Source organism: Phocoena sinus, chromosome 10, assembly GCF_008692025.1.
Source record: "Phocoena sinus isolate mPhoSin1 chromosome 10, mPhoSin1.pri, whole genome shotgun sequence".
In the NCBI taxonomy this organism is placed as follows: Eukaryota; Metazoa; Chordata; class Mammalia; order Artiodactyla; family Phocoenidae; genus Phocoena; species Phocoena sinus.
In genome coordinates, this window is record NC_045772.1 from 73,480,395 (window position 1) to 73,505,178 (window position 24,784).

The 24,784-nt window shown below is 36.7% G+C and overlaps 1 protein-coding gene across 2 annotated transcripts in view; it reads left to right on the plus strand.

The window, feature by feature from the left end:
* Positions 1-20,437: 20,437 nt before the first annotated feature.
* The window catches only part of ABCD2 (ATP binding cassette subfamily D member 2), a 77,740-nt gene continuing 73,393 nt past the window's right edge, over positions 20,438-24,784 (plus strand). For both annotated transcript variants that reach the window (XM_032646251.1, XM_032646252.1), the window contains exons 1-2: positions 20,438-21,611; positions 23,114-23,294. In XM_032646251.1, coding sequence (XP_032502142.1) covers positions 20,676-21,611; positions 23,114-23,294 — 1,117 coding nt within the window. In that variant the 5' untranslated portion in view covers positions 20,438-20,675. The remainder of the gene's footprint in view (positions 21,612-23,113; positions 23,295-24,784) is intronic.

Here is a 24,784-nt window from a genome sequence, read left to right on the forward strand (position 1 = left end):
TGGATTTTATGCAAATATTCTCCAATATATTTTACTATAATGGTAAGCACAATAAAATGCAGCACTGATTATTACTTAGGGACAGGACTTCCATAGCCTGTCCATCACTTAGATTTCAACCTTGTTTTCCATTCTTCCACTTCATGTATTCCAACACCCAACCAAATTAAGATATATGCTTCTCTAAGTCAGAAAGGGAAAAACAAATGCCATATGCTAACACATATATATGGAATCTAAAAAAAAAATGGCTCTGAAGAACCTAGGGACAAGACAGAATAAAGACACAGATGCATAGAATGGACTTGAGGACTCGGTGGGGAAGGGTAAGCTGGGACGAAGTGAGAGAGTAGCACTGACATATATACACTACCAAATGTAAAACAGATAGCTAGTGGGAAGCAGCTGCATAGCACAGGGAGATCAGCTTGGTGCTTTGTGACCACCTAGAGGGGTGGGATAGAGAGGGTAGGAGGGAGAAGCAAGAGGGAGGGGATATGGGGATATATGTATACATATAGCTGATTCACTTTGTTATACAGCAGAAATTAACACACTGTAAAGTAATTATACTCCAGTAAAGATGTTTAAAAAAATAAAATATATGCTACTCTTCTTCATATATAGATACTTCTTCCACCACATTTTTTTATTCAGAACTTTCAGTACCTTCAAGACCCCATTCAAAAGCCAGTTTCTTCATGAAATTTATATGTACTTTATAAAAAATAACTTTAAGAGTTTTTCTAATATTGCCTTGAAATTTTAACTACCAGAGAATTGGGAGTGGGGAAATGGGAATGAGGCTCATCCTTTTAACAATTATTATTTCATTCTAGAAAATGGATTTTTAAAGTCACATACCACAACCATCTCTTTCAATAAAAGTCTGAATGAACACTATTAGTTGCCATTATAGCTACGTACTAAAAAGAAAATCAGTAGGTCATAACCTCTTCATAAAACACTACAAGTTATCAATTATATGAAGAAAGAATATAGATATTTGTTACATTATTTTTTGTTAAGCAAAAAGAATAAAGTAAAACAGAGAGGTGTAAAAAAGGTTAATTGAGGGAAGGTAGGGGAAAAAAGGGAAAATAGTAAGGGAGAGAGTGAGGGAGGTGCAGAGAGACAGATACAGAAAGAAATAAAACCATGCTGGGAGGGACCTTCAAGATGGCAGAGGAGTGAGACATGGAGATCAGCTTCCTCCCCACAAATACATCAGAAATACATCTACATGTGGAATAACTCCTACAGAACATCTACTGAATGCTGGCAGAAGACCTCAGACTTCTCAAAAGGCAAGAGACTCCCCACGTACCTGGGCAGGGCAAAAGAAAAAACAGAAACAAAAGAATAGGTACGGGACCTACACCTCTGGGAGGGAGCTGTGAAGGAGGAAAAGTTTCCACACACTAGAAAGCCCCTTCACTGGTGGAGACAGAGGGGGAGTGGGCGGGGGGAAGCTTTGGAGCCAGAGAGGAGAGCGCAGCAACAGGAGTGCAGAGGGCAGAGTGCAGAGATTCCCGCACAGAGGATCGGTGCCAACCAGCACTCACCAACCTGAGAGGCTTGTCTGCTCACCTGCCAGGGCGGGTGGGGGCTGGGAGATGAGGCTCGGGCTTCAGAAGTCAGATCCCAGGGAAAGGACTGGGGTTGGCTGCGTGAACACAGCCTGAAGGGGGCTAGTGCACCACAGCTAGCCAGGAGGGAGCCCGGGAAAAAATCTGGACCTGCCTAAGAGGCAAGAGACCATTGTTTCAGGGTGCGCAAGGAGGGGGGATTCAGAGCACCGCCTAAACAAGCTCCCGAGACAGGCGTGAGACACGGTTATCAGCGCAGACACCAGGGATAGGCATGAAACACTAACGGTACTGCTGTAGCCACCAAGAAGCCTGTGTGCAAGCACAGGTCACTATCCAGACCTCCCCTCCTGGGAACCTGTGCGGCCCGCCACTGCCAGGCTCCTGTTATCCAGGGACAACATCCTCGGGAGAACACACAGTGCACCTCAGGCTGTTGCAACATTACGACAGCCTCTGCCTGCTGCAGGCTCACCCCGCATTCCGTACCCCACCCTTTCCCCAGCTTGAATGAGCCAGAGCCCCCTAATCAGCTGCTACTTTAACCCCAACCTGTCTGGGCAGGGAACAGATGCCCTCAGGCAACCTACACACAGAGGCAGAGCCAATACCAAACCTGAACCCCAAGAGCTGTGAGAACAAAGAAGAGAAAGGGAAATTTCTCCCAGCAGCCTCAGTAGCAGTGGATTAAATCTCCACAATCAACATGATGTACCCTGCATCTGCGGAATACCTGAATACATAACGAATCATCCCAAAACTGAGGTGGTGAACTTTGGGAGCAACTGTAGACTTGGGGTTTGCTTTCTGCATCTAATTTGTTTCTGGTTTTATATTTATCTTAATTTAGTATTTAGAGCTTATCATTGGTAGATTCGTTTATTGATTTGGTTGTTCGCTTCCTTTTTTTCTTATATATATAAATGTCTATATATTTTTTCCTTTTCCTCTTTTTGTGAGTGTGTATGTGTATGCTTCTTTGTGTGATTTTGTCTGTATAGCTTTGCTTTTACCATTTGTCCTAGGGCTCTGTCTATCCGTTTTGTTTTGTTTTTTAGTATAGTTTTTAGCGCTTGTTATCATTGGTGGATTTGTTTTTTGGTTCAGTTGCTCTCTTCTTTTTTCTTTCTTTTTTTAATTACTTTTCTATTTCTTTTAATCTTCAATAACATATATTTTTAAATTATGTTATTTTATTTATTTTTTTCTTTCTTTTTTTTTTTTCTCCTTTTTCTTCTGAGCTGTGTGGCTGACAGGGTCTTGGTGCTCCGGCCGGGTGTCAGGCCTGAGCCTCTGAGGTGGGAGACCCAAGTTCAGGACATTGGTCCACCAGAGACCTCCCAGCCCCACATAATATCAAATGGCGAAAGCTATCCCAGAGATCTCCATCTCAATGCTAAGACCCAGCTCCACTCAATGACCAGCAAGCTACAGTGCTGGACACCCTATGTCAAACAACTAGGAAGACAGGAACACAACCCCACCCAGTAGCAGAGAGGCTGCCTAAAATCATAGTACGTTCACAAACACCCCATAACACACCACCGGATGTGGTCCTGCCCACCAGAGAGACAAGATCCAGCCTCATCTCCCAGAACACAGGCACCAGACCCTCCACCAGGAAGCCTACACAACACAATGAAAAAACCTTACCCACTGGAGGCAGACACCAAAAATAACGGGAACTATGAACCTTCAGCCTGTGAAAAGGAGACCCCAAGCACAGTAAGTTAAGCAAAATGAGAAAACAGAGAAATACACAGCAGATGAAAAAGCAAGGTAATAACCCACCAGAACAAACAAATGAAGAGGAAATAGGCAGTCTACCTGAAAAAGAATTCAGAGTCATATAGTAAAGATGATCCAAAATCCTGGAAATAGAATGGAGAAAATACAAGACATGTTTAACAAGGACCGAGAAGAACTAAAGAGCACACAAACAATGATGAACAACACAATAAATGAAATCAAAAATTCTCTAGAAGAAATCAATAGCAGAATAACTGAGGCAGAGGAATGTATAAGTGATCTAGAAGATAAAATAGTAGAAATAACTACTGCAGAGCAGAATAAAGAAAAAAGAATGAAAAGAATTGAGGACAGTCTCAGAGACCTCTGGGACAACATTAAACACACCAACATTCAAATTATAGGGGTCCCAGAAGAAGAGAAAAAAAAGGGACTGAGAAAATATTTGAAGAGATTATAGTTGAAAACTTCCCTAATATGGAAAAGGAAATTGTCAATCAAGTCAGGAAGTGCAGAGAGTCCCAACAGGATAAATCCAAGGAGAAACATGCCAAGACATATTTTAAACAAACTATCAAAAATTAAAACAAAGAAAAAATATTAAAAGCAGTAGGGGAAAAGCAACAAATAATATACAAGGGAATCCCCATAAGGCTAACAGCTGATCTTTCAGCAGAAACTCTGCAAGCCAGAAGGGAGTGGAAGGACATATTTAAAGTGATGAAAGAGGAAAACCTACAACCAACATTATTCTACCCAGCAAGGATCTCATTCAGATTCAAAGGAGAAATTAAAAGCTTTACAGACAAGCAAAAGCTAAGAGAATTCAGCACCACCAAATCAGCTTTACAACAAATGCTAAAGGAGCTTCTCTAGAAAGGAAACACAAGAGGAGGAAAAGACCTATAAGAACAAACCCAAAACAATTAAGAAAATGGTAATAGGAACATACCTATCAGTAACTACCTTAAATGTAAATGTATTAAATGCTCCAACCAAAAGACACAGACTGGTAGAATGAATACAAAAACCAACCCCATATGTATGCTGTGTACAACAGACCCACTTCAGACCTAGGGACACATACAGACTGAAAGTGAGAGGATGGAAAGATATATTCCATGCAAATGGAAATCAAAAGAAAGCTGGAGTAGCAATTCCCATATCAGACAAAATAGACTTTAAAATAAAAAGAGATGGGATGGGGAGGGTGGGAGGGAAACATAAGACGGAGGAGATATGGGGATATATGTATATAGAGAGCTGATTCACTACGTTATAAAGCAGAAACTAACACACCATTGTAAAGCAATTATATTCCAATATAGATTTAAAAAAAATAAAATTAAAAAAAAAAGACTATTACAAGAGACAAAGAAGGACACTACATAATGATCAAGGGATCAATCCAAGAAGAAGATATAACAATTGTAAATATTTATGCACCCAATATAGGAGCATCTCAATACATAAGGCAAATGCTAACAGCCATAAAATGGGAAATCAACAGTAACACAATAATAGTAGGGGACTTTGACACCCCACTTTCACCTATGGACAGATCATCCAAAATGAAAATAAATAAGTAAACAAAAGCTTTAAATGAGAGATTAAACAAGATGGACTTAATTGATATTTACAGGACATTCCATCCAAAACCAACAGAATACACTTTCTTCTCAAGGGCTCATGGAACTTTCTCCAGGATAGATCATATCCTGGGTGACAAATCTAACCTTGGTAAATTTAAGAAAATTGAAATCGTATCAAGTATCTTTTCCGACCACAACACTATGAGAGCAGATATCAATTACAGGAAAAAAACAGTAAAATATACATACACATGGAGGCTAAACAATACACTACTAAATAAACAAGAGTTCACCAAAGAAATCAAAGAGGAAATCAAAAAATACCTAGAAACAAATGACAATGAAAACACAATGGCCCAAAACCTATGGGATGCAGCAAAAGCAGTTCTAAGAGAAAGGTTTATAGCAATACAATCCTACCTCAAGAAACAAGAAACATCTCAAATAAACAACCTAACCTTACACCTAAAGCAATTAGAGAAAGAAGAACAAAAAAACCCCAAAGTTAGCAGAAGGAAACAAATCATAAAAATCAGATTAGAAATAAATGAAAAAGAAATGATGGAAACAATAGCAAAGATCAATAAATAAAACTGAAAGCTGGTTCTTGGAGAAGGTAAACAAAATTGATAAACCATAGCCAGACTCATCAAGAAAAAAAGGGATAAGACTCAAATCAACAGAATTGGAAATCAAAAAGGAGAAGTAACAACTGACACTGCAGAAATACAAAGGATCATGAGAGATTACTATAAGCAACTATATGCCAGTAAAATGGACAACCTGGAAAAAATGGAGAAATTCTTAGAAAAGCACAGCCTGAACCAGGAAAAATACAAAATATAAACAGACCAACCACAAGTAACATAATTGAAACAGTGATTAAAGATCTTCCAATGAACAAAAGCCCAGGACCAGACGGATTCACAGGCAAATTCTATCAAACATTTACAAAAGAGCTAACACAGATCCATCTCAAAACTCTTTCAAAATACAGCAGAGGGAGGAACACTCCCAAACTCATTCTATGAGGCCACCTCACCCTGATACCAAAACCAGAAAAAGATGTCACATAAAAAGAAAACTACAGTATCACTGATAAACATAGATGCAAAAATCCTCGACAAAATACTAGCAAACAGAATCCAACAGCACATTAAAAGGATCATAGACCATGATCAAGTGGGGTTTATCCCAGGAATGAAAGGATTCTTCAATATATGCAATCAATCAATGTGATACACAATATTAACAAATTGAAGCAGAAAAACCGTATGATCATCTCAATAGATGCAGATAAAGCTTTCGACAAAATTCAACACCCATTTATGATAAAAACCCTCCAGAATGTAGGCATAAGGGAACTTACCTCAATATAATAAAGGCCATATATGACAAACCCACAGCCAACATCATTCTCAATGGTGAAAAACTGAAACCATTTCCACTAAGATCAGGAACAAGACAAGGTTGCACACTCTCACCACTATTATTCAACATAGTTTTGGAAGTGTTAGCCACAGCAGTCAGAGAAGAAAAAGAAATAAAAGGAATCCAAATCAGAAAAGAAGTAAAACTGTCACTGTTTTCAGATGACATGATACTCTACACAGAGAATCCTAATGATGCTACCAGAAAACTACTAGGACTAATCAGTGAATTTGGTAAAGTAGCAGGATACAAAATTAATCCACAGAAATCTCTCACATTCCTATACACTCATGATGAAAAATCTGAAAGAGAAATTAAGGAAACACTCCCATTTACCATTGCAACAAAAAGAATAAAATACCTAGGAATAAACCTACCTAAGGAGACAAAAAACCTGTATGCAGAAAACTATGACACTAATGAAAATAATTAAAGATGATACAAAAGATGGAGAGATATACCATGTTCTTGGATTGGAAGAATCAACATTGTGAAAATGACTATACTATCCAAAGCAATCTACAGATTCAGTGCAATCCATCTCTAACTATCAATGGCATTTTTCAAAGAACTAGAACAAAAAAATTTCACAATTTGTATGGAAACACAAAAGATCCCCAATAGCGAAAGCAATCTTGAGAAAGAAAAACAGAGCTGGAAAAATCATACTCCCTGACTTCAGACAATACTACAAAGCTACAGTAATCAAGACAGTATGGTACTGGCACAAAAACAGAAATACAGATCAATGGAATAGGATAGAAAGTCCAGAGATGAACACACGCACATATGGTCACCTTATCTTTGATAAAGGAGGCAAGAATATACAATGGAGAAAAGACAGCCTCTTCAATAAGTGGTGCTGGGAAAACTGGACAGCTACATGTAAAAGAATGAAATTAGAACACTCCCTAACACGATACACAGAAATAAACTCAAAATGGATTAAAGACCTAAATGTAAGGCCAGACACTATAAAACTCTTAGAGGAAAACATAGGCAGAACACTCTATGACATAAATCAATCACAGCAAGATCCTTTTTGACCCACCTCCTAGAGAAATGGAAATAAAAACAAAAATAAACAAATGGAACCTAATGAAACTTAAAAGCTTTTGCACAGCAAAGGAAACCATAAGATGAAAAGACAACCCTCAGAATGGGAGAAAATATTCGCAAATGAAGCAACTGACAAAGGATTAATCTCCTAAATTTACAATCAGCTCATGCAGCTCAATATTAAAAAAAGAAACAACCCAATCCAAAAATGGGCAGAAGACCTAAACAGACATTTCTCCAAAGAAGATATACAGATTGCCAACAAACACATGAAAGGATGTTCAACATCACTAATCATTAGAGAAATACAAATCAAAACTGCAATGAGGTATCACCTCACACCAGTCAGAATGGCCATCAACAAAAAATCCACAAACAACAAATGCTGGAGAGAGTGTGGAGAAAATGGAACCCTCTTGCACTGTTGGTGGGAATGTAAATTGATACAGCCACTATGGAGAACAGTATGGAGGTTCCTTAAAAAACTACAAATAGAACTACCATACAACCCAGCAATCCCACTACTGGGCATACACTCTAAGAGAACCATAATTCAAAAAGTGTCATGTACCTCAATATTCATTGTAGCTCTATTTTCAATAGCTAGGACATGGAAGCAACCTAAGTGTCCATCAACAGATGAATGGATAAAGAAGATGTAGCACATGTATACAATGGAATATTACTCAGCCATAAAAAGAAACAAAAATGAGTTATTTGTAGTGAGCTGGATGGACCTAGAGACTGTCATACAGAGTGAAGTCAGAAAGAGAAAAACAAATACCACATGCTGACACATATGTATAGAATGTAAGAAAAAAAAATGTTCTGGAGAACCTAGGCGCAGGACAGGAATAAAGATGCAGACACAGAGAATGGACTTGAGTACATGGGGAAGGAAAGGGTAAGATGGGATGAAGTGAGAGAGTGGCATGGACATATATACACTACCATGTAAAACAGATAGCTAGTGGGAAGCAGCTGCATAGCACAGGGAGGGGTGGGATAGGGAGGGTGGGAGGGAGAGGCAAGAGAGAGGAGATATGGGAATATATGTATATGTATAGCTGATTCACTTTGTTATACAGCGGAAACTAACATACCATTGTAAAGCAATTATACCCCAATAAAGATGTTAAAAAAAAAAAAGTGAACCATGCTGACTACAGAAATGTATCAAGGCATTCTGCCCCTTGCTATTCTTTCTAATAGGAAAAGCTTTAAAGGAAATGTTAAAGAAATACTTCCTTTAAAAAAAAAAAAAAGACAAAAGTAATAAGGTTGTCAAAGTAATATCAAAAAGAATACTGAAGTACATTTTACATGGAATATGCAGGATATATTGAAACTACATTAGGGATTAAAAACTGTGGGTGTCTTATGCCTTAATTGTCAGTTAGTCTTAAATTGTTCTTTTTTGTTTCTTTTATTTTGTTTTGCTTTTTAGTTTGCTGCTTATTTTTTTCCGTGGCATGATATCATGCAAGAGAAACTGTTCTAGATTGTTAAAATTTTATAACACCTTACGTATAATTAAAAGAGGAAAATGTAAATAAAATAGAGCAATAACTAAAAATGAAAAATAATATTTTATGGTTCGTGTTACACCGAAATTAATATTAACCTAAAACATCATAATCTAGCACTGTTAGCTAGCAGACTTATTAAGATTCAGGGCAGTAACTAGCCTAGAAAAAGTACTTACATTGGCTTTCCACAAAACTAAAGCAGGTCTACCTGATGCGTTAAGAATAGTAATGATATATTTTAGAATATTATAGCTTTAAATAAATTCTTCTCTTGTAATACAAGAAAAAAGTTTTTAGATGTATGAATTACAAAAGGTAAAGTATTGTGAAAAAAATTTGGCAAATCAATAGGCAGAAATCCATCTAATACTCAGAATACAGAGGCTAATTAAAAGTAAGTTCTTAAGAGACTGAATTCTTATAGTATTTTCACACAGAAAACAATGTTTCACAGTTACAGGCTGTAATGATAAACATGAGCCGCCATCTCTTGAGTCACAGAGTGGAAGAGATTTTAGAATGTGAATGATACCCCAACACAGGTGTGTATTTCACAATTAAGTTTTAAAAACATTATTTTCAATAATTATAATTCACTAAAACCTTCAAAAGTTGAAGTTTTTTCCCTCCATTTAGGCACTACTTTGAATAAAAATTTCCAACTGTTTGAACAAAATGTCATCAAAATTTAGAGGACTTGCTTATAAAAATGTTCAAAAACAATGTAGGACAAACAGACTGATTTATAAAGTAATTCTTAAAGGACTCAAACGTTCATGAAATTCAATTAAGGAAAGGCAGCAAAGAGAAAAAGCTTTTAATGACATGCCAAAGTATTCTTTTTGTATTCAATATTAGTATTGTCTCAAAAACACTGTAATTCAGTTACATTAACTGTGCATATATAAAATTGTTTGAAACTGTGACAAGTACAGCTTCTGTTTGGTAAAATATAAAGACTCTTTGGATGCAACTATGAAATATATGTAAACCACAACCAATTCCAGGTATATCTTGGTTACACAGGTACATAATTTAGTAAGAACCCTGTTTTACCCATGATGCTATGATCCATCAAATTTGTATTCATATTATTATTGCAGAAGTAATTTTACCTTTAATGTTCTTCAGTTCCATGTGTCAAATTACTGTCTGCAGCTATAATCGCCTTAAAATAACTACTATATCTGAAAGTAAATCCTGATGCTTTTCAGTAGGTTTGTGGCTTCAGATTGTCATGTGGTCAACGACATAACCATGAGAGATGATAAATGTTGGCACACATCTTGTACACAAGTTACAGATTCACATCAACTTGACTGAAAAACAAAATATCAGAACTTAATTTATCATTAAGTATTTATTCTTCTTTATTTGAGCTCCAGGCTGCAAAAAAGATTACAAAAGCATTACCAAAAAATATAAAAAAGAAAATAATTGTTGGCAAAACCACTACAGCAGCAACAGTCCTACTACTCTTTGTATGTTCTATCACAGGACTGAAAGGCCCCAATTCCTTATAGATATTTCACTGACACCTAATATAAAATTTCCCAACCCCAGCCATGGTGGCTGGTCAAATCTCTCTGACCTTAGCATGCACTGGTACAACTAGCTGGTACAACAAGCGGCCAGCAAGGATAGCAGCATTAAATACTTCCCACCCAATGCAGCAAGTTAGTTGCCCCAAGCTGCTCATGTCCCAGCACACTTAATTTTATCAGCAAGTGCTGATAAAATAAACAGCAAGGTCCTACTGTATAGCACAGGGAACTATATTCAATATCCTATAATAAACCACAATGGAAAAGAATATGAAAAAGAATATGTGCGTGTGTGTATATATGTGTGTAACTGAATCATCACTTTGCTGTATACCAGAAACTAACACAACATTGTAAATTAACTATACTTCAATTAAAAATAAAAACAAAATAAAAAACCTCCAGGAACAAACCTGAACTGGGCATGCCACTAGGACCACAGGCATAAACCATGACTGTCCCAAGCAACTGAGATGATGTCCACTGTACATTTAAGTATTATCCCCATTTAACAGATGAAGAAAGAGATGTATAGAGACAGAGGTTAATTTATTATGAAGACAATTTATTGTAAAGCTTAAGCTTCAGGGCACTTCACCTGAATATGCATGCCCTTTCCAAGCCCTGTACATAATTTTGTAGTCACAATTTTGTATTCTTTTTCCATAAAGAGGGCTCCTTACAACCTGGATCTGCCCCTGTACAGAGGTTTAATCATTAACCCAAATTCACATAGCCCACAGTACCTAAAAAGGAGTTAGCACTGGTATTGATTTGATTTGGAGAATATACAGTGATATCAGAAAATGAAAAAATAGTATTAGCTGTTTTTTTCCCCCCCAAGCAGAATCCTAACTAGTATTCCTATCCTGGAGTCTGCTATATTCCAACCTACACACCACTAACATCACAAAGAGTCATAAAATACCACTTTCATTGCGTTACTTCTGAATTTGAATGAGTCTTCAATAACAGATCAAATTTCAACTTCTCAGTCTGTCTTTCAACCTGTCAAGCAAATACCACACACACTGTAAAATATTTAAATATATAATCTTATCTCCAATTAGTAATATAATGTTTATTTTCTTCTTTGTCTTTCTCCAACTGAACTTTCTTTCATCCTTGTTTCTGATTTGCCAAGCCCTATCTAAAACTACCCTATGTTCTACTATTATTCACAGTATCTATTTTTTAAACCACATATTTTGGCCTCTGACCTTAAACATTTTCAAGCTTAATAGCATGTCATATTCCCCCTCCCCCCGATAAACTATAAATCTATCAGAAAGAGACTAAATTTCGGTTATTTTGTACCCCAACCTGGCACAGCACCTGGTGCATAGCATTCAACAAATGTTTTGAACAGGTGAACATTTTAGGCCTACATTTACAAAGGCAAACCTCTACCTCACCTAAATTTAAACAAGATTTTAATCTGTGTTTTTCTTATGACACTGGTCACATTCTTCAATCTAAGTTATAAAAAGGTGATCTCATTCTGAATAGCATATTCTGGCCCAAAGACTGGTTACATCTTTATATTCTACTTCCTCTCCTCTATCCTACCACCCTCATTTCTGAGGTGGCTATGAATTTGGTGAAACAAGTCACCAATCAATAAATAAGGAAAATAAAAGAGAAACTTTTCCAAATTAAAAAAAATCAGTTGCTTATATCTGACCTCTCTCAAATTTATACCTTAACCTGACTAGGAAAATACAGGGTCTCAGCAGTGACTTGTAAAAAGTATAAAACAAAAATGAGAGTTCTAGGTCAATGATTCCCAAATAAAAATAATTTTTTTTAATTCATAAGACTGACAAATTACTGATATTTTAATTTTGTCAAGAGAGGACTTAAAGGGGGAGAGGTACTTTAAAATCAAAAAAAGAGAAAAAAAAAGTAAGAGGAATATAATTTTAGAACAGTCCTTAAATTGAAAAACCTGACATTATCACTGATTAGCAAGTTTCAGGGACAGTAGATTGGGAACTGCTATCAGAGATGTAAAAATTAGTTTCAGCTTAGATCAAATATCTTTACCCTAAATGAGACTTTGTTTGAAATGAAATGTTATGACATCTTGCAAAGATGTCCACAAACCATAACACTAAAGGCAAACCAAGTTAAGTAATTTAAAAAGGAAAATAAGGGAAGCTTAGCCCATTACCTCACAAAAGAAGACATTTTATATATAACTGGTAGAGTCCCTAACTGAAGAGCAGCAAAAAGTCAAATGCCAAGAAAAACTGTAAAGACCTTTGCAACTATAAAGATGCTCCTATTAGATGATTCTGTAATTACACTTAACATATATCAGATTCCTATAATATACAAGAATACTCTCCCTCAGTTTAATGTATACAATCAAGTTATGACCAAAACATAAACTTGCTATAGCCTGCTTCATTCATTCCCTCGACAAAAATGTATAGTCCCTTAAGTGTTTTCCTGTCCTTATGCAGACCCCACACACACACACACACAGACACACACACACACACTGCAAAATAATCCTTTCAAGTTCTTTAATACCTCCCCTCCCAATCCATCTCTTCTAAGAACTCTTGCTAAAGATTAGGTCTCCAACTTGATCAATTATTTATCTCATATCCTTTTCAACTTTTAAGAACCTGTATTTCATTGCTTCTCTGTGGTGTTTGTTCTGCTATCCTTCAAGGCTTAACATAATTTCCTGTTTCTCAATTCTCTAAATATCCGCAGCCCTTTATTTATCCACAGGCCACTTTTACAATACACATGTTTCTACATAGCACTGTGTAGTGGTTAAGCACATTGTTCTCTAATCCTAACTCTGTCACTGATTAGCTAGGTGACCTTGGGTGAGTCACTTAACGTTAATGGTTTCCCCATCAGTAAAATGGGGATAACATCTGTACGTACCTCATAGGGTTCTTGTTAAGAGTAAATGAGCTAATATACAAAAAGCACTTAGAACAGTGCTTGTTATATATTAAGTGCTATGTATCTAGTATTATAGTCATTTACCTAATTCTAATCTCACCATTCTACCATATATTCTTTTTGTGGGCCAAAATTATATCTTTTCACTTCTGAGCCCTTACAGCTTAACACCCCCATACAGCTTAACAATGTCCTAAACATGTAGGCATGTAAAAATATACTTGTTGAATACTTAATGTTGAATGTTATAAGGGAGCAGTTGTTCTGAGGGGACTCTGTAAATGTTCTCCAGTTATTTCACTTGTCTATATTTTAAATTCCTAACAGTTCCCAAAATTTTCAACCACAAAACCATCCTAACATCAGAGGGGAAGAAACAAGTACTCCAGGATGGTCTGGGATAAGAATTAAAATTTCTATTCTATAGTAGCTCCAATAAGCTGCTAGTGATTACTAAGCATTGTCTGGGATTCTGAGGCCCTTTAGGGTCTCATGATCAGATGCCATGATCAACTAATCTTGTCAACTGTTATAGTAGAAAGTGGAGGTACTCATCTTTTCATTACAAATCTGCAGTTTGACCCTAAGGAGCCCCTTCACCTCCCTGCACCCCCACCATGCACAAGAAAATTTATTTTAAATTACATATTGTACCTTAAAATTTCACAGGAGTTTTGTATTTTGCTCTATAATGTATCCATGTTAGTTTAAAATTTAAAATATATTTTTCTCTGATCTCCGAGGAGATCTGATGCTCCAAGGAGATGTGTCATGTTTCTTCTGTCATGTTTCTTCTGTGGTTTCTTAAGCCCCCTGGTACCTAATACCTCCTCACTACCTCACTTTGAGAAACACAGTCTTTGACTACACGTTTCCTGTAGTTTACTGCTTTTACATCCTCCCAATAGCAACTAAAATATTACTCCCTGAATAACCAGAAGTTTGAGATATATAACAGAATAAGAATAGCACTTTTACATTTTCATGCTTAAAATGTAACACACTCGGGCTTCCCTGGTGGCGCAGTGGTTGAGAGTCCGCCTGCCGATGCAGGGGACACGGATTCGCACCCCGGTCCGGGAGGATCCCACATGCCACGGAGCGGCTGGGCCCGTGAGCCATGGCCACTGAGTCTGCGTGTCTGGAGCCTGTGCTCCACAACGGGAGAGGCCACAACAGTGAGAAGCCCGCGTACCGCAAAAAAAAAAAAAAAAAAAAGTAACACATTAAATGCTTAAGATTTGTAAAATGACTTCATATCTCATTTAATATTCACATTTTAGAAAATATTATAATCAAATTGTATGAAATTATAATCATATATCAACTAAATCTTGTGAAGCCTGTAAATGAATTTTCACTTTTCTCCAAAGTGGAAGTTTGATGGTAGAACACTAGCCAGGAATAATCAAGATAAATTTCTAAAATAAAATGCTAACATATTCTTCAACAGGATAAATATGACTGCTAAAATTATTGGGCACAGTTACAATATTTGGTGAATACAAAAACTGTCTTTCCTCTTATAAATTTGTTAGAATTTAAATGTGTTATATTCTAACCATATACCACTCTCCTGGGTCTACTTGTGAAAAATATTGTATTTAATGGCTTAGCGTTTCAATCAAAACAATTTTTTTCATCAAGGAATTTGATCAAATGAAATTATAGACCCACATGATTTCCATCCTAGTGGACTTCAAGGTCAATAGCAATGAATAGGTTATATAAAACTAAATTGTCAACCCATTATGTTTTATGTGATTACTCCTAAATACAAAGTACATTGTAAATTCTCTGTAAGTTATTAAAGTAAAAACTATTTATTTTATCTCACTTTAAAACAAACTATATTGGATTTTTATGGTTGATAGTGCCCCCCAATCAATATATTTAAGGGCCGCAAGGAATGTCCTCTTCCATAATACTTTGCAAATTCATGCAAAGATTATATATTGACCTAAAAGAAACCGCTCCCAAGAAAGAGGGGCAGGGCGGGAAGAAGGCAGAAAAGGACTTAGGTGCTCAGAGGCCTCATTAGAGGAGGACGCGGGACACTAGGTGAGCAGAGAACCGCATGGAAAGTAGCCCCACCCGTGAAGCCTTTGGAAACACAGCGGGGAAAAGCTGGATTGCTTCTGGTTTAGGAATAGAAACTTGGTGCTAGGATCTCCCATCTCAGATAACGATTGAAAGACGCACTCCTGACAAGTTCCTTCCAGCTAAGTCTCTGCACTCCCCACCAGGGCTAACGGAAGAGGCGTCATTATGGGAATGGGACTCAAATGCTACAGTCTCAGGCTCCAGTATCACAACTCACCGGGACCCCCCGACCCAATTCATCTCCTCAGAACTTTGGAGCAAGAAGACACCGGGGTCGCGACAGGCTGTTGCTCTGACTTCTTCGTCTTGGGATAAGCGACACGTTCTTAAGCCTCAGACGGCCCCTTCTCGGCTCCAGGGAGTATGGCGCAGCCTCCCAACAGCCTCTGTGGCCTCGGGTAGGCTGCTTCCGGGCCTCCCGACAGCCTCTGCGGTTTCTGCGGAGAACGTATCCTGACAGAGCCGCAAGCGAAGCTCTGGGAAAGCAGTCAGCCCGCCTCAAGGAGGAAGAACACAGATTTAACAGCTCAGGCAAGGGAAACCTAAGTAAATGAAATATTGGATTGTGGCCACAGGGTTAGTGTTTCAAACCACCTGCACCATAATTTTATTTAGTTCTGTATTGGTTTCAGACTTTTCTTTCAGGTCAAAGACCAGACTTGGTGGAGAAAAAGAGAGGACAAAGTTATAGATCCATAATCCTAAAGATAATATTTCCTTTCCCACTTACCACTCTTTCTCCAAATCCTTTAAAATCTTTCACTTGTAGTTTTAATATTCAGTAAACAGTTGTCTGTTAGAAACATTGCACCATAGTAATTGATTATTCTGTATATTTTGTTATTTTTTGAGAGAACTTCATCAAAACTTAATTTAGCTGTAAAGGCCCAAAGACTCTAAACTCCTTACTGAAAAAAACCTCAAAACAAAAATTGGGTTTTGCTGTTCATATCTGTGTTATGTTTGTATATCCTTATAAAAATTTATCTTACAAAGTGTTCTATGATATTTTGGTTAGAAACTAGGAATCTCTTATCCCAAACAAATGCACAAAATACTTTTTTTTCCCCAATTGTCATGATTGTTTTCCACATTTTAACCTGGGGAATATCGCATAATTTCAAATATAATATGTTTTCTGTTGTCCTTAGGAAATAGTACCTAAAATAGGATTATATCCCAGGATATACATCTTGTGTAATCATATAAATACTGATTTTTATAACAAAAATTCAGTGAACTACTAAAAAATGACTAGTTATTAGGTAGTTATTTGTAACAGCTGAAATGTTGACTTAAGATATCATCAATGTTATGCCTCACATGAATAAGGCTAGCATGACTGATAGATAATAAGAGTCAAAGACTGAGCTGTTTTAGGGCCAGAGGGCAGTTAGGTAACCTCTTGGGTCAGGAAACTGTTCAAGAAAGAAATACAGCACTGATAAAATATTTAGCATTTGTTGAAAAGGAAATCCATCCAAAATTCTTAAACCTTAATTTATCTTTATTACTAAAAATTATTTACTTTCTGATGATTTACTATCTAAACACATAAGCATATATTATCTACATGATATATATTTTTATTTACATACCTGTATATGTAGATCTCTTTATTATAAAAAATTACTTACATTTTACAGTTTATAAATCATATAGTTTTCCTAATATATGTAAATATGTGTATATGTTCTCTAACATATATAAAATGTATTTAATCCTGCTCTTCCATCGACATTGGTAGTATCCACTTTGACACGGACATTGAGAGTATCTCACTTGAGAACAGAGTAATTTAATAATTATTGCTTAATTTTATTATTATTATTATTATTTTTTTTTTTTTTGCGGTACGCGGGCCTCTCACTGTTGCGGCCTCTCCCGTTGCGGAGCACAGGCTCCGGATGCGCAGGCTCAGCAGCCATGGCTCACGGGCCCAGGCGCTCTGTGGCATGTGGGATCTTCCCGGACCGGGGCACGAACCTGTGTCACCTGCATCGGCAGGCGGACTCTCAACCACTGCGCCACCAGGGAAGCCCTATTTTTAATTTTTATTTACCTTCAATATCTTTGTCTAAGATTATTTCTCCCCTCTTAAGAAAATTTTAATACTTCCCCATATAAAAACATGTAAACTTGACAAGCTTGAGTGGAAATTAGACTGAACTATGTTTACTATAGTAAGCAGTGATTTTTTTTTCCACCTCCCTTTTCTCTAGTTTGGAACTCAAATTAAATTAACATTATCGCTGCTTTAATTGCATCATGCCAGTATAAAAAATGAAAGAAGTACTTTGACATTCGTAGTTTCTTATTTAAATGGCATATATTTCCAAATGGAATTACCTACCTGGTTTTCTATCATCTCTGCCTTTCCTGAAGGCTTGAGCCTAGTCTCAGATGCTCAAATCAATCCTGGCCTTTGGGGGCAGGGTGGGATAAAGGGTGGGAGTGGAATTTAAGTGGTGATAGTTAGGCCTGTACTTTAGTGGCTTAACAACAAGTTAAATCTTATATTGACCTTTTCCCTAGTTCTAGTAACTGGACTTCAACCTTCCTTGTACCACATTTCTGGCAACCAAATTTCTCTTCTTGATCATTTTCTTTATACCCAGTTCCTCAGTCTAACAAGGCTTTCACTCCAGGCTTTAAAAGCTTTTTCCTGTACCCCAGCTTCATTACCAGTTGGTAAACTGACCTGCCTACATATTTAGGCCTGCATATTTAGGTCTCTAATTTTCTTTGCTTCTAGATTTCCCACTGCCCTGCTCCTCCCCTGATCTTGTTGTCCTATGCCAGTGATGCAGGCCACTTCCCTTGACTGCCAGCTGCTTTCTGACCCATGCATCCCTCTGTGTATCATGTTCTGCCAGCTGAACATCCTCCTATCACCCCCAGTTAAGTTTATCCTGACCCTCCACATGTCCTGTCATAGTCAGGAGATGTGACATAAAGAATTAAAAGTTATAAATGTAAGGCAGCCTTATTTTGACACATGAAAAGCATGAGATTAGGAACAAAAATTTTTTTGAAAATAATCACTATGACACTATGATCTCTATGTACAGACTTAGAAAGTCTTAATGGAATGATAGATTACTGTGCTAATATGGCCAGCTATCAAAGAGTCTTGCATGAATTTGCTACTCATGTATTAGTAAATCTGCTGAATTGAATGCAAACAAATGAAAAGAGATCTGTGATGATTCTTGGAACTCATATAGGTACCTGGAAAAGGAGGAGTTTGGAAAGTTTAAGAATACGGTTACTAATAAAAGTGAGGATAGTTCTTTATTCACCATAAACTGAATAATGAAGATCACAACACTGAGGCAAGTTTTATATTCTAGCACAGGGTTTGGCAAACTTCTCTAGAGGGCCAGATAATGAATACTCTGGGCTCTATTTCATCTACCCAGTTCTGCCACTGTGACTTGAAAGCCAAGAAGTAAATAAATGGGTGTGGCTTGAAAAACAATAAGTAAATAAGTGGGTATGGCTATGTTCCAATAATACTTCATTTATGGACCCTGGTATAAAAATTTCATATAATTTTCACATGTCACAAAATATTATTCTTCTTTTGATATATTTTCAGCCATTTTTTAAATATAAAAACTATTCCTAGCTCATGGGCTATATAAAAATAGGTGGTGGGACAAATGTGGCCCACTGGTTGGGTTGTAATTTGCCAACCTCTGTTCTAGTTTAATGCATATCTTCCCAGGCTTCCAACTGACTAGAAATGTGTGTGTATGTGGGGGAACGGGGGCAGTGGAGAAACAAAAATGTTTTTGCACTTTTGAGAATCACTCATCTTTGCTTAAAAACATGCCTTTTACATTTTTAAAAAATATAAAAATTTTGCTTGACTGTTTAGCAGCTAAGTTCTCCATTAAGAATGTAGAGAATTTTTTTAAACACTTTTGATTTTTATCAAAATGGAAATGGGAAGTAGCCAGTAGATTATCTGTAAACCTAAACAAAGCAAAAGCTTACAAAAGACAAAAACTCTTGCAAAATGAGGTAAGATCCTGGAGAAGCTATTTCGACCATCTAACTCCTGTTTGATTCCCAAATGGTTAACTTTTGATTATAAAGTAACATACCTCTAAGTAACAACTCTAAAGGACACAAGGGGGTGGTAGAAGTGAAACACTGCTCTCATTTATTTAATAGTCACCTTGTAAATAATCACCAATGCATCAGATCTGTATTGCTAAAAATAGCAGTTATGGGGCTGGAAGATTTTCATTATAAGGACAAGTAAACTTTGGAATGGACGCATAGCAAAGAATTATTTTCTATTATACAGAAGACTTATCTCCTATTTATTTACCAAAAAATAGGCTCGACTTGTCTGATAGGTTCTGGGACTTCATGTGAAATTACAGAGACGGAAAAAAAAATTTAATGGGGGAGGGAGGAGTGCAGAAAAACAGATCCAAGTACTTGATACTTTGTTTTTTTCCAGTGCCCCTCCCATTTGTCACTTTCATCTCTCTCCCTTTCAGATTCATTCCATACTCTTTTCATTATATGTTGATCCTCTTGTCTCTCTTCCCTCATCTCCCCAGTTCCTCCTCCCTCATTCGTTTTTAAGCTCTTAGAAATCTCCCTTTCTTTTTGCTCTTCCTCTGTGGTATCTGCTGAAACCTTAGAGAAGTGATGTATTTTCTGAAACTTCTGTGGGTTTCTAAGTGACGCTGAGCATGCTCAGTCGCTAGGGCAGGTTTTGTCGCCAGCAGCTGCCCTGATTCGACCTCTCCAAAAATAGACATTTAACTCTCTGAACTGTTTAAGGATGTAATTCGTTTTGCTCTCTCTTCATTTTCAAGGTTCAAAGGAAAGCGGCGAGGATTCCAGGGGTCCCGTCGCCCCTACAGCCAATGAGGGGCCTGAGAGGGAGGAGCTTGGGGCTGCTTGGTGCAGCTTGAGCTTCTGAGGGAATCATCCCCACTAGACGCAGTGGAGTCTGAGCTGTGCTGCATGTCACAGAATAAAATCTTAAAAAATAAAAACAGAAGAGGAGAAACGCTGCAGAGTATGGAACGCTATAGAACTTTCTGAAACATTTGCTTGGGATTCCCGGGGAGCATGATCTTTTAAAACCAATTCTTTCTGAAGCCGGTTTGAGTAACTGGGAAAATGATACATATGCTAAATGCAGCAGCTGATCGAGTGAAATGGACCAGATCGAGGACTGCTAAAAGGGCTGCCTGCGTGGTGGCTGCAGCATATGCTCTGAAAACCCTCTGTCCCATCATTGGCAAGCGTTTAAAGCAATCTGGCCACTGGAAGAAAAAAGAAGCTTACCCGGCTGCAGAGAATAGAGAAATACTGCATTGCACCGAGGCCACTTGTAAAAAACCTTCGCCTGGAGTGAATGCAGATTTTTTCAAACAGCTACTAGAACTTCGGAAAATTCTCTTCCCTAAACTTGTGACCACTGAGACAGGATGGCTCTGCCTCCACTCGGTAGCTCTAATCTCAAGAACCTTTCTATCTATCTATGTAGCTGGTTTGGATGGAAAAATCGTGAAAAGCATTGTGGAAAAGAAGCCTCGGACTTTCATCATCAAATTAATCAAGTGGCTTATGATTGCCATCCCTGCCACCTTTGTCAACAGTGCAATAAGGTACCTAGAGGGCAAATTGGCCTTGGCCTTCAGAACCCGCCTAGTCGACCATGCCTATGAAACCTATTTTACAAATCAGACTTATTATAAGGTGATCAATATGGATGGGAGGCTGGCAAACCCTGACCAGTCTCTTACTGAGGATATTATGATGTTCTCTCAATCTGTGGCTCACTTGTATTCCAATCTGACCAAACCTATTTTAGATGTAATCCTGACTTCCTATACGCTCATCAAGACTGCTACATCCAGAGGAGCAAGCCCAATTGGGCCCACCCTTTTAGCAGGGCTTGTGGTATATGCCACTGCTAAAGTGTTAAAAGCCTGCTCTCCCAAATTTGGTAAATTGGTGGCTGAAGAAGCTCATAGGAAAGGCTATTTGCGGTATGTGCACTCCAGAATTATAGCCAATGTTGAAGAAATTGCCTTCTACAGAGGACATAAGGTAAGAAAGAAATTAAGGTGACGGGTGAAATGTGAGACTGTTCAAGCTGCCACTGCAGTGCTAGATACCATCTGTTGTACTGTTGATGGACCCACTTCTTTAGGGTTTTAGATTCTTATGACATTCAAACCTGTATTAAAATATATGCTTCATTACCCTTTTTAATCACAAGCTGTTAAAGAATTATATGTAGAGTGCAAACTTTTCTAAAGTTTCATGAAAATGACATTTTCAGCATTCTAAAAAAGTCTACTTAGTCTGTTATCCAAATATGCTCAGAATTATCTCTAAAGCATTTTCTTAAAACTGAAATCCTAAGTAGATGATCCTAGAACATTGAAGAAAATATATGTTTAGAAACTAAGTAAACATACTTCCACTGAGATGGAAAATTTCGGATGGTATTGTTTGTTTGTTTATCAAGAGAAAAAAAAGTGCTTTCATATGAAAGACAGGTGTGACAGTTTTGCATGCCTGGTCCATGATGGAGTTCCTCATTTCTAAGAAGTGCAGGAGAGTGGCTTACAAATGGCATTTCCATTACTCTTAATGTTCAGTACCATGTTTTGACACAAATTAAAAAAGGTAGTGAAATGAAATTTTGTCTAGCTTAGAGGGAAAAGCTAAGATTAGAGATGAAGAGGAAAAAAGGAGCTCCAGAATGTTATTTTTAAATATTAAAGATTTTCAACATTAAGCAGGTCCCTTAAATAGTTAACCTGATTACATAAACTTGCAGTACATTAAAGACTTTTTAAGGTGTTGCATCTGAAATCTTAATACAAATGACTTGGCAAATGAAATAGTAAGTTATTCTAAAGTTGAAATGGTATTATAATTAAAAAGCAGAATTATTTAATTTTGAAACATCATCAATAACAACAAAAAAAGAAATTTTATAGTAGTACCAATCTGAAGAACAAAATTTAAAGCAAATTTAAGACTTCTATTCCCACTTGAAAATTGGCTTATATGTTGTAGTAATCATATTTATGTCATTCTTGAATCACTGAGCTCAGTGATATAAATTATAGCATGTTGTAGGCTTCTTGCATTTAAAACAAAACCCAGTAAATTGAGTTAATTCAAAAGTGGAGTCTAATTACACATATACATGTCATGTGTTTATTTTCAGATATTTTTGCTATAATCAAAAAGGATAAGGTTCTAACTGTTTATTCATGTCTTATGGAATATCATTTAATTTTAACATCTTATACATATAAATTTGAAAACATAAGTATAAATCACTTGTATATATTTATATTTAACATTATATTTACTGAATATCGACATTTAAAAAATAATACAGGTGTGATTACAACTAAGTAATGACTAATTCTGACATTAATCTGTATTTATTGGTTGTTAGAATCACAGATAATAGTATAATAAGTAAAACAAAATAATACGTAATTATCTTTAAAGAAAGTCCTCAAACATATGTTATTTATTTTTATAGTTCATACTAGGTTAATTCTTATCTCTTTTTCTCTCCATAGGTAGAAATGAAGCAACTCCAGAAAAGTTACAAAGCTTTAGCAAATCAGATGAACCTCATTTTATCCAAACGTTTGTGGTACATTATGATAGAGCAGTTCTTGATGAAGTATGTTTGGAGCAGCAGTGGACTAATTATGGTGGCTCTACCTATTATCACTGCAACTGGCTTTGCAGATGGTGGTAATGGCATTTATGCTTAATAGCAAATATATGTTTCTGATTATTTCTCTTTAAGGTGTCACTGCTGGAGTTATGTCAGTGAATTGTGTAGTCATCATTCTATAGTCCTTAATGGTCAGAAACAATGGCAGACTTTGCAACATCCAGTAATAAGACCAGCAATATGAAAGAAGTGACTCAAAAGACCTTTCCAGTTCTGTGATATTTCAGAAACCTCTGATGTAGTGTTTTTGGGAGATGATCTTGAGCAATTTTAATTATACTTCCTAGTATAGAATGATTCTCTAGTTTACAGTTCAACTCAACACAAATTAATACCTTCAAAAGGAGCATAATAGAAAGTCTCCCCATGTGTTGTAAATTTCAGTTCTGCACATAGCATGCATTTAGTCTATAAATATTCTATAACTAGATCTGCCCTGATTTGTGATTTGAATAGTTGGTTGACTACATAAGACAACTAATAATACTGTTTCAGGGAGAGCTTCATGCCATGGAACAAGGTCTCCTCTACTTGTAGGTAATATAGAAAACCTCCTATTTGGTGGTATTGTGAGGATAGGGTTTGTCAAGTTTCAGGGGTCTAATTCTATCCTACCACTGTCCCAGTGTTTTTTTTTAATCAACATTTTTCATCCTTTGGAACAACTAAGAAAGATAAAGACAAGGAGGACAATATTAAAATGTTACATAATACTTGAGATGGGAGTTTGGGTCTTAATTGGCAGGACAAAAGGGGATTAATTAAAGAAGCAGCATTTTCCTCTCTTTTTCCAAAGTAAAATATTCCCTCTCCTCTTTAAAAACCACTTGACCAAAACTGGTCTTAGTGTTGAAAGAGCTAGACAAAAACATGGACTTTGTGGTGAGACAGAGCTTTGCTCAAGTCTTTGCTTTCCCTCTTTCTGTCTGTGTCCTTTTAGTCATGTTAATTAAACTGTCTAAACTTCAGTTTCCTCATCTGTAAAATGAGAATCAGAAAGGCTACTTCAGAGTGGGGTGGTGAGGATTTAGTAGGATAATGTATCAAGAGCATGTATCAAGAATATTGACATGGTGACAATTATTGCCTAGAAAACAAAAGGCAACACTAAGAAAAATGTAACAATTCACACTATTTTACAGTTATTTTTGGTGTAGAACTAAGTATTAATAGTTATTTGTTTGAAGTCATCCAATAAAAACAAGTAAAAAATTACATATGCTTTAATATTTTAAAACAGTGCTTTAATGCTTTACCAATTCTCATAAAAACACCTGTCAAATTTGAGTCATTCTTAACCTAAAATTGTTCATTTTGGTGAAGTAGGATTTGTCAATCCCTTGTGGTAAGTGCTATACATATACCAAATGTACTGTGCAACTCAAGTGTCTAATAGTGTATTTAGACCACTAGGAAAACTGAATTTTATCTGTTTAATGTTTTCAAAATTCATTTTAATCATTTTTAAAAGCTTCTATTGAAAAAGGCATTGTTAGTATTTTTAGAT